Here is an 11,396-nt window from a genome sequence, read left to right on the forward strand (position 1 = left end):
CAGATCCCAGATGTACTCAATGGGATTGAGATCCGGGCTCTTCGCTGGCCATGGCAGAACACTGACATTCCTGTCTTGCAGGAAATCACGCACAGAACGAGCAGTATGGCTGGTGGCATTGTCATGCTGGAGGGTCATGTCAGGATGAGCCTGCAGGAAGGGTACCACATGAGGAAGGAGGATGTCTTCCCTGTAACGCACAGCATTGAGATTGCCTGCAATGACAACAAGCTCAGTCCGATGATGCTGTGACACACCGCCCCAGACCATGACGGACCCTCCACCTCCAAATCAATCCCGCTCCAGAGTACAGGCCTCGGTGTAACGCTCATTCCTTCAACGATAAACGCGAATCCGACCATCACCTCCGGTGAGACAAAACCGCGACTCATCAGTGAAGAGCACTTTTTGCATGTCCTGTCTGGTCCAGCGACGGTGGATTTGTGCCCATAGGCGACGTTGTTGCCGGTGATGTCTGGTGAGGACCTGCCTTACAACAGGCCAACAAGCCCTCAGTCCAGCCTCTCTCAGCCTATTGCGGACAGTCTGAGCACTGATGGAGGGATTGTGCGTTCCTGGTGTAACTCGTGCAGTTGTTATTGTCATCCTGTACCTGTCCCGCAGGTGTGATGTTCGGATGTACCGATCCTGTGCAGGTGTTGTTACACGTGGTCTGCCACTGCGAGGAATATCAGCAATTTATTGCCCCGGCCACATCTGCAGTCCTCATGCCTCCTTGCAGCATGCCTAAGGCACGTTCATGCAGAGGAGCAGGGACCCTGGGCATCTTTCTTTTGGTGTTTTTCAGAGTCAGTAGAAAGGCCTCTTTACTGTCCTAAGTTTTCATAACTGTGACCTTAATTGCCTACCATCTGTAAGCTGTTAGTGTCTTAACGACCGTTCCACAGGTGCATGTTCATTAATTGTTTATGGTTCATTGAACAAGCACGGGAAACAGTGTTTAAACCCTTTACAATGAAGATCTGTGAAGTTATTTGGATTTTTACGAATTATCTTTGAAAGACAGGGTCCTGAAAACCAGACGTTTCTTTTTTTGCTGAGTTTATATTTACACACACACCTAGTCCTATCCCCAGGAACATAGAGGTGCAGTATATAACCCTAACAGCCTTAACTATGGGACCAATTTTCCTCCTTTCAAAGCTTGTCTGTGTTCCAACAGAGTATTAAAGATATGTGAGTGTATTGCATCTGTAATTGCACTGGCCTACTCCGACCTATTGGACCTAAATGGCATGTCTTGTGACGTGTTCATCCAGGGCCCTTTTGTGGTGGACAGCAGCGATCCTTGAGAGGATTAAAGGATGCTACAGAATATGGTGCGTCATCTGTCCTTAGCTACTGTACACACACACCACAGCCTTTTCTGGTAGCAGCCTTTCATCTGCGCTCATATTGGCCACCAACATGAGAGAAGTACTGTGTTTGTTAATGATCCCCCACACAGATCCAGGAGGACCAGCTGAGAGAAGTAGCTCTGCTGGTGTTCGCCAATAAACATGACCTACCCAACGCCATGTCTGTCAGTGACGTCACAGATAAACTGGGACTGGGGGGGGGGACGCTTCTGCTCAGGACCCCTGTAAGTACAACTGGAAAATTGTTGGGTGGGAGTCCGTGCTTAGCTTGAATGACACCGAACTCAAAGTCCTCCCCCTACTAGAGGAGGCTTGCGTTTTATAGCAGATGGATCTGGGAAACTCACTCCACAGCCTGAAGTGTTTCCACCTACGCTGACGAATAGCTAGCTTTAAGGTGGCGTTACTCGAAGACGCTTCAGGAGAGCGGTCATGTTGCGAGGCAGAGTGCAGGGTCGGGTTCAGGTCTGATAGACTAGCTGAACGAGTCAAGAGAGAAGACTGGACCGGATGAAGCAGAGGGCTGCAGATGGATTTAAGAGAGGGGAATGGACCGGATGAAGCAGAGGGCTGCAGATGGATTCAAGAGAGGGGAATGGACTGGATGAAGCAGAGGGCTGCAGATGGATTCAAGAGAGGGGAATGGACCGGATGAAGCTGAGGGCTGCAGATGGATTCAAGAGAGGGGAATGGACCGGATGAAGCAGAGGGCTGCAGATGGATTCAAGAGAGGGGAATGGACCGGATGAAGCAGAGGGCTGCAGATGGATTCAAGAGAGGGGAATGGACCGGATGAAGCAGAGGGCTGCAGATGGATTCAAGAGAGGGGAATGGACCGGATGAAGCTGAGGGCTGCAGATGGATTCAAGAGAGGGGAATGGACCGGATGAAGCTGAGGGCTGTAGATGAATGTTTCAAGTAGACATCATCGCCAGGCCATGGTAATTAGGCTGCTGTGGTGATAACAATCCACCCCCAGGAGATCCTTGGAAGAACCTAAGAGATACTAGAGATCAAGGGAGGCACCACTTGATCATGCTAGTAACGCGACATGCACTGCAGAACAAAGAGGAATGTTAGTCAGGTTTAAGAAGGGTGGCAGTGGTGATTAAGGAGAGTGAGGACAGGTGTTGGAGGCTGGTTAGCAATGAGTTGCAGCTGATGCTTTTTGAGGAGCAGCTTTCAAGGCAACTAGTTAAAGTGTTGCAAACAGGTGTGGAGGCCGATTGGCAATTTGTAGCAGCTGGTGCTTGTTGAGTTGCTAGGGAGCTGCGTTCAAGGCAACTAGTTAGTGCTACATTCAAGTCTGGTACTCTCTCCTGATTTTTTGTTAATTCTTCACACCATTTTCTCAGACGTTATACGTCTACTATATATTAGTCTGTTTTCTTAACTTGGTCTACTATATATTGGTCTGTTTTCATAACTTGGTCTACTATATATTGGTCTGTTTTCATAACTTGGTCTACTATATATTGGTCTGTTTTCATAACTTGGTCTACTATATATTGGTCTGTTTTCATAACTTGGTCTACTATATATTGGTCTGTTTTCATAACTTGGTCTACTATATATTGGTCTGTTTTCTTCAGCACGTTTTTACCAGAACTGACCAGAGAAGTGTCTTTCTGAGAAGTGCCATCTGTTTCATGGTATGTTATATTCCATACATAATATTTGTATTATGATGCCCTCTGTATTACACGGTGATAGTATCTGTTTGATCACTGAATGAATGTAACTATATCGGCAGTGGTTTTCTTTATGGGTAAACACCATCACAGTGCAACTCAATTCAGAAGCAACAAAACAAGTGTTTCCATCACTGAAGGGTTTGTGTGATGGAGAGCAAGACTCCTCTTTATTCAATTAAATTACAACTGAATATAATCAAAGGGAAAAGGTCCTATATGATAAACAGCAGTCATACATGGATCAACTTGTTGGTTGGAGGATATAGTGAAGAACAAACCATTTCATTACTCAAACTGTTAACAGATCCTCCACATCCCATTGTTTATGGATTTGACTAGATTAATGTTTCTCAAGCACTGGGCACGTACGCAGAAAGCGTCTCGGGGGGGGGGGGGGGGGGGGGGGCCTGGTCGGTTTCTCAAGCACTGGGCACGTACTCAGAAAGCGTCTCGGGAGGTGGGGGGGGCCTGGTCGGTTTCTCAAGCACTGGGCACGTACTCAGAAAGCGTCTCGAGAGTAGGACTACAGATCCAGGATCAGCTCCCCCCTGTCCAGTATATAATCAGAATGCTCTAAAAAGGGAAAACCTAGATCAGCGGTCCTACTCTGAGAAGCTTTATGGCCTGATCCTAGATCAGCGGTCCTACTCTGAGAAGCTTTATGGCCTGATCCTAGATCAGCGGTCCTACTCTGAGAAGCTTTATGGCCTGATCCTAGATCAGCGGTCCTACTCTGAGAAGCTTTATGGCCTGATCCTAGATCAGCGGTCCTACTCTGAGAAGCTTTATGGCCTGATCCTAGATCAGCGGTCCTACTCTGAGAAGCTTTATGGCCTGATCCTAGATCAGCGGTCCTATTCTGAGAAGCTTTATGGCCTGATCCTAGATCAGCGGTCCTACTCTGAGAAGCTTTATGGCCTGATCCTAGATCAGCGGTCCTACTCTGAGAAGCTTTATGGCCTGAACCCTGAGACACACTGTAAGGGCCCTGGTACAGAGACAGACATGGTACAGAGACAGACATGGTACAGAGACAGACATGGTACAGAGACAGACATGGTACAGAGACAGACATGGTACAGAGACAGACTGTAAGGGTCCTGGTTTAGAGACAGACATGGTTTAGAGACCATAGTGTACTACTTTTGAGCCCTGTGGGCGTTGGTCAATGGTGCACTAAATAGGGAATACAGTGCTATTTTGGATAACTTAGTGTTGACATGAACAAGGGACTGATGAAACTTGATATGTATTTTTACATTTTATATTCTTGTCGATTGTGAATTTAGCATTATATGAATCATTTTAGAGACAGACATGGTTTAGAGACAGACATGGTTTAGAGACAGACATGGTTTAGAGACAGACATGGTTGATCCGCCACAGACTGCTGTATACAGAGGGGAGAGCTTAACTTCAGTTCCACCTGAGGTCACAGACCAGCGCTATGTGGTCAGAGGGGTGTGAGACGCTGGGGAGGGCCTGACAGGTAGTGATCTCCTGGTGGCTGGGCAGAGGGATCATCTGATCTACATGCAGCACCCGCGGGTCCATGAAGATATAGTCCAGGCAGCCGTGGAATCCCCCCACGTAGTTAGTATAGGCCGGCTCCCCGCAGGCGCTACTCAGCTGGAAGGGGTTGGAGACCTCCATGGGACAGAGCTCGTCCGGTCCGTTGGAGCTCCAGTCTGGGTGGGTGCTGTGCAGAACCCCCTGGCTCACCAGCTGGAAGACCCCCGAAGACGGGGTGCTGTTGAAGTCCCCGCAGAAGAGGAGCGAGGCGTCGGGGTAACTCTGGGTGATCACCTGCTGCAGCTGTTTCAGAGCTACTGACATCTGGACCAGACGCACATTCCCACCTGTGGTGAGGACATAGAACTGTTGTAACGATGTGATATGTTTATGGCTGGGATATGGACTTGATTCACACTAGTGTGCCAACTCAAACTGTGATAGGCTGGCTTGGATATTTAATTTACAGCAACTCAAACTGTGATAGGCTGGCTTGGATATTTAATTTACAGCAACTCAAACTGTGATAGGCTGGCTTGGATATTTAGTTTACAGCAACTCAAACTGTGATAGGCTGGCTTGGATATTTAATTTACAGCAACTCAAACTGTGATAGGCTGGCTTGGATATTTAGTTTACAGCAACTCAAACTGTGATAGGCTGGCTTGGATATTTAGTTTACAGCAACTCAAACTGTGATAGGCTGGCTTGGATATTTAGTTTACAGCATGGTTCCAGCAACTCAAACTGTGATAGGCTGGCTTGGATATTTAGTTTACAGCATGGTTCCAGCAACTCAAACTGTGATAGGCTGGCTTGGATATTTAGTTTACAGCATGGTTCCAGCAACTCAAACTGTGATAGGCTGGCTTGGATATTTAGTTTACAGCATGGTTCCAGCAACTCAAACTGTGATAGGCTGGCTTGGATATTTAGTTTACAGCAACTCAAACTGTGATAGGCTGGCTTGGATATTTAGTTTACAGCAACTCAAACTGTGATAGGCTGGCTTGGATATTTAGTTTACAGCAACTCAAACTGTGATAGGCTGGCTTGGATATTTAATTTACAGCAACTCAAACTGTGATAGGCTGGCTTGGATATTTAGTTTACAGCAACTCAAACTGTGATAGGCTGGCTTGGATATTTAATTTACAGCAACTCAAACTGTGATAGGCTGGCTTGGATATTTAGTTTACAGCAACTCAAACTGTGATAGGCTGGCTTGGATATTTAATTTACAGCAACTCAAACTGTGATAGGCTGGCTTGGATATTTAGTTTACAGCAACTCAAACTGTGATAGGCTGGCTTGGATATTTAGTTTACAGCATGGTTCCAGCAACTCAAACTGTGATAGGCTGGCTTGGATATTTAGTTTACAGCATGGTTCCAGCAACTCAAACTGTGATAGGCTGGCTTGGATATTTAGTTTACAGCATGGTTCCAGCAACTCAAACTGTGATAGGCTGGCTTGGATATTTAGTTTACAGCAACTCAAACTGTGATAGGCTGGCTTGGATATTTAGTTTACAGCATGGTTCCAGCAACTCAAACTGTGATAGGCTGGCTTGGATATTTAGTTTACAGCATGGTTCCAGCAACTCAAACTGTGATAGGCTGGCTTGGATATTTAGTTTACAGCATGGTTCCAGCAACTCAAACTGTGATAGGCTGGCTTGGATATTTAGTTTACAGCAACTCAAACTGTGATAGGCTGGCTTGGATATTTAGTTTACAGCAACTCAAACTGTGATAGGCTGGCTTGGATATTTAGTTTACAGCAACTCAAACTGTGATAGGCTGGCTTGGATATTTAGTTTACAGCAACTCAAACTGTGATAGGCTGGCTTGGATATTTAGTTTACAGCAACTCAAACTGTGATAGGCTGGCTTGGATATTTAGTTTACAGCAACTCAAACTGTGATAGGCTGGCTTGGATATTTAGTTTACAGCAACTCAAACTGTGATAGGCTGGCTTGGATATTTAGTTTACAGCAACTCAAACTGTGATAGGCTGGCTTGGATATTTAGTTTACAGCATGGTTCCAGCAACTCAAACTGTGATAGGCTGGCTTGGATATTTAGTTTACAGCAACTCAAACTGTGATAGGCTGGCTTGGATATTTAGTTTACAGCAACTCAAACTGTGATAGGCTGGCTTGGATATTTAGTTTACAGCAACTCAAACTGTGATAGGCTGGCTTGGATATTTAATTTACAGCAACTCAAACTGTGATAGGCTGGCTTGGATATTTAGTTTACAGCAACTCAAACTGTGATAGGCTGGCTTGGATATTTAGTTTACAGCAACTCAAACTGTGATAGGCTGGCTTGGATATTTAGTTTACAGCATGGTTCCAGCTTGGCTCAGTATGGTATGTGTAACCGTGTGAAACAGGTAATGTTGTGCTGCATAACACAACATGGGGTTAGAGGGGGGAGGCAGGTAGCCTAGTGGTTAGAGGGGGGAGGCAGGTAGCCTAGTGGTTAGAGGGGGGAGGCAGGTAGCCTAGTGGTTAGAGGGGGGAGGCAGGTAGCCTAGTGGTTAGAGGGGGGGCGGCAGGTAGCCTAGTGGTTAGAGGGGGAGCGGCAGGTAGCCTAGTGGTTAGAGGGGGGGCGGCAGGTAGCCTAGTGGTTAGAGGGGGAGCGGCAGGTAGCCTAGTGGTTAGAGGGGGAGCGGCAGGTAGCCTAGTGGTTAGAGGGGGGGCGGCAGGTAGCCTAGTGGTTAGAGGGGGAGCGGCAGGTAGCCTAGTGGTTAGAGGGGGGGCGGCAGGTAGCCTAGTGGTTAGAGGGGGGTCGGCAGGTAGCCTAGTGGTTAGAGGGGGGGAGGCAGGTAGCCTAGTGGTTAGAGGGGGGGTGGCAGGTAGCCTAGTGGTTAGAGGGGGGGTGGCAGGTAGCCTAGTGGTTAGAGGGGGGGTGGCAGGTAGCCTAGTGGTTAGAGGGGGGGAGGCAGGTAGCCTAGTGGTTAGAGGGGGGAGGCAGGTAGCCTAGTGGTTAGAGGGGGGGTGGCAGGTAGCCTAGTGGTTAGAGGGGGGGTGGCAGGTAGCCTAGTGGTTAGAGGGGGGAGGCAGGTAGCCTAGTGGTTAGAGGGGGGAGGCAGGTAGCCTAGTGGTTAGAGGGGGGGTGGCAGGTAGCCTAGTGGTTAGAGGGGGGGTGGCAGGTAGCCTAGTGGTTAGAGGGGGGGTGGCAGGTAGCCTAGTGGTTAGAGGGGGGGTGGCAGGTAGCCTAGTGGTTAGGGGGGGGGTGGCAGGTAGCCTAGTGGTTAGAGGGGGGAGGCAGGTAGCCTAGTGGTTAGAGGGGGGAGGCAGGTAGCCTAGTGGTTAGAGGGGGGGGGCAGGTAGCCTAGTGGTTAGAGGGGGGGGGGCGGGTAGCCTAGTGGTTAGAGGGGGGGTGGCGGGTAGCCTAGTGGTTAGAGGGGGGGTGGCGGGTAGCCTAGTGGTTAGAGGGGGGGTGGCGGGTAGCCTAGTGGTTAGAGGGGGGGTGGCGGGTAGCCTAGTGGTTAGAGGGGGGGTGGCGGGTAGCCTAGTGGTTAGAGGGGGGGTGGCAGGTAGCCTAGTGGTTAGAGGGGGGGATGCAGGTAGCCTAGTGGTTAGAGGGGGGGCGGCAGGTAGCCTAGTGGTTAGAGGGGGGGAGGCAGGTAGCCTAGTGGTTAGAGGGGGGAGGCAGGTAGCCTAGTGGTTAGAGGGGGGGAGGCAGGTAGCCTAGTGGTTAGAGGGGGTGGCAGGTAGCCTAGTGGTTAGAGGGGGGAGGCAGGTAGCCTAGTGGTTAGAGGGGGGGGGCAGGTAGCCTAGTGGTTAGAGGGGGGGAGGCAGGTAGCCTAGTGGTTAGAGGGGGGGTGGCAGGTAGCCTAGTGGTTAGAGGGGGGGTGGCAGGTAGCCTAGTGGTTAGAGGGGGGGTGGCAGGTAGCCTAGTGGTTAGAGGGGGGGTGGCAGGTAGCCTAGTGGTTAGAGGGGGGAGGCAGGTAGCCTAGTGGTTAGAGGGGGGGTGGCAGGTAGCCTAGTGGTTAGAGGGGGGGTGGCAGGTAGCCTAGTGGTTAGAGGGGGGGTGGCAGGTAGCCTAGTGGTTAGAGGGGGGGTGGCAGGTAGCCTAGTGGTTAGAGGGGGGGTGGCAGGTAGCCTAGTGGTTAGAGGGGGGGTGGCAGGTAGCCTAGTGGTTAGAGGGGGGGTGGCAGGTAGCCTAGTGGTTAGAGGGGGGGTGGCAGGTAGCCTAGTGGTTAGAGGGGGGGTGGCAGGTAGCCTAGTGGTTAGAGGGGGGGTGGCTGGTAGCCTAGTGGTTAGAGGGGGGGTGGCTGGTAGCCTAGTGGTTAGAGGGGGGGTGGCTGGTAGCCTAGTGGTTAGAGCGTTGGACTAGTAACCGAAAGGTTGCTAGATCAAATCCCCGAGCTGACAAGAAAAAGTCTGTCGTTCTGCCCCTGAACAAGGCAGTTAACCCACTGTTCCTAGGCCGTCATTGTAAATAAGAATTTGTTCTTAACTGACATGCCTAGTTAAATAAAGGTTAAATAAATAGCTAAGGCCCAGAGTTTTACCTCACCATGTGACTTGATGAGGAACACCTCTGGGTTCCTGTAATAAGCTAGGCTGTAACTAGTGTAGTAACATACTGCCGATACACAATAACACTTTACCTTTGGGATGCCAGTAGAGGTGGGTGTTGGCAACACAGATCTTCTTGGATGTATCGTTCAGATAGTGAAGGACACTCACCTAGAGAGAACGTAAGATCTTAGCCAAGCAGAGTCAAACTGAGGAGAGCAACACACACACACACACACCACACACACACACACACACACACGCACACACACACACACACACACACACACACACACACACACACCTAGAGAGAACGTAAGATCTTAGCCAAGCAGAGTCAAACTGAGGAGAGCAAGCCACACACACACACACACACACACACACACACACACACACACACACACACACACACACACACACAGAGAGATCCTTGAGGGCCTCGGATCCCAACCGGAGCCAACACGCACCATATTACTGTACCTGTAGTGTGGTAGATCTCTGCATCACCTTCTCCTTCAAGGCAGGGTTGCTGTTCACTCTGTCCAACAGTTCTTCGTGGATAGGGTCTGACGTCAGCGCTTCACTCAGCATGATGTCGTGTTGACTGAGTAGTTTAAACTTTGACCTCCTGTAGTAGGTGGACAAACCTTCGTGCTGCTTCTCCTTAATCCTGAAGACCCCGTCGAAGCCGAACGCATCCAGGGCCGGAGACAGACTGTCGGAGAACACGTTCTTATCCACTTCCTGAAGGCAGATGACGTCAGCGTTATAGCCGGACAGTTCTTTTTTTATCAGACTTTGCCTGTAGTCCAGTTCCAATGCGTAGGGAGTACAATAAGGGTACAGGACGGTTTTGGAGAGGTCTGTTTGTGCGTAAACGTCAGCTAAGATGTTGTATGACACTACTCTGATGGTCATGTCATCTGTGACCTTGTTGGTGTACATGTGTCTGTTGTCAAAGGTACAGGAACCAGGCCCTGCCTCGACTGTACCGGTGGTTACTAACTCCTTGTCCATCCCACACCGTTTGCCGTCACCCGGCGTGCATGTCAGTTTAAGCTTGGAGCCAATGTCCATATTTGTGGGGATAAACACCCGTTCGCTCCCCGCCTCGGTCCAACCATTCTCTCCTCGACGCTCCTCGTCACCTGCACCGGACTTGCTCTCCTTGAACCATTTAAACCGACAGTCTTTCAAATCCCCGAATTCTACCTTGAGCTTCGGGCACACGGGGAACCCGGCCAGTAGAGAAGCGGGCAGCTCTGCCGTGGTGAATGTGGGAGGGTTCCTCTCCACTGTGTACTTACTGTCCCCCACGTGTAACACTGCCCCATCCTGCCAGGCATCGGAGTTTATAGCATCCTCTGCCACAAAGTCTCCGTTGTAGTACAACCTCACCGCTGCAGCGGGCTCCTGGGCGTCTGTGGGCGCGCCTTTGTTTTTCTTATATTTTTTAGCTTTGCCCTGGCCCTTGATGATACTGTTTGCGATCCGTGACAGTGCTTTGCCTAGCTCCTCCGTCTGGTCCCTGAGCATGTGTTTGTTACTCCCATCAAGGACGAAGGAAATAGTGAGTTTGGATTCCCACGGGACACATCTTACCACGGCGCGATCCATTCTCCTGTAAAACCGACAAATGATGTTGTAGTTACCCCTCGTCGAGATCGGCACGGTGTTTCGGAGAAATAATCTGGACGCGGTTGTCAAATAGTTTAACATAAGGCCTAGCGCATGAGTGGACAAATAGTCCGCTGTAAGAATAGCTAGCTAGTGGAGCGAAAGCGGTGATCTGAAACGTCAAACGTCTAATTCAACAACCAAGCATCCAGTAGCTTCCGTTTTCAGAGTAGCAGATTCGATTATGTTTATTGCATAAACTTTACTATGAACGTTAAATAGGGCTGAACATAGTATCTATTTTTTAAATGACCATCTCATTCCTTACCACGACTTTATCACGTATTTCGATCATTTCCACGATAGTACTCACTATTTTTCTCAACTTCTTCTTTTTAACCCAATGGTAAACCTCTTTTAACATATGGCACATACTGCCACCTTGTGTAGACTAGGGGTGTTCTACAAACATGTTCCTAGGGGAAGGTGTGTGTGGGTTTCTTTGACATATAGTGGACACATTTCTTTGGCAGCTAGAATTGTAGACATACACACCCCTCCCTGAAAGTGGCGTTGGAGTAAACTCTAGTAGCTAGCAAATACCCTAATGCTAACTCCTCCTCCCCATTCCCAGACACTGCCCTCTTATTACGGGA

At 49.4% G+C, this 11,396-nt stretch overlaps 1 protein-coding gene across 1 annotated transcript; it reads right to left on the bottom strand.

The window, feature by feature from the left end:
- Positions 1–3,824: 3,824 nt before the first annotated feature.
- Positions 3,825–11,053, bottom strand: pde12 (phosphodiesterase 12). The gene is made up of 3 exons (XM_039016597.1): positions 9,604–11,053; positions 9,216–9,294; positions 3,825–4,932 (listed from the first exon to the last, which is right to left on the bottom strand). Exons 1-3 carry the CDS (start codon positions 10,840–10,842, stop codon positions 4,490–4,492), a joined length of 1,761 nt encoding a protein of 586 aa, XP_038872525.1. The 5' UTR covers positions 10,843–11,053; the 3' UTR covers positions 3,825–4,489.
- Between the last annotated feature and the right edge of the window lie 343 nt (positions 11,054–11,396).

This window comes from Salvelinus namaycush, chromosome 20, assembly GCF_016432855.1.
Source record: "Salvelinus namaycush isolate Seneca chromosome 20, SaNama_1.0, whole genome shotgun sequence".
NCBI lineage: Eukaryota > Metazoa > Chordata > Actinopteri > Salmoniformes > Salmonidae > Salvelinus > Salvelinus namaycush.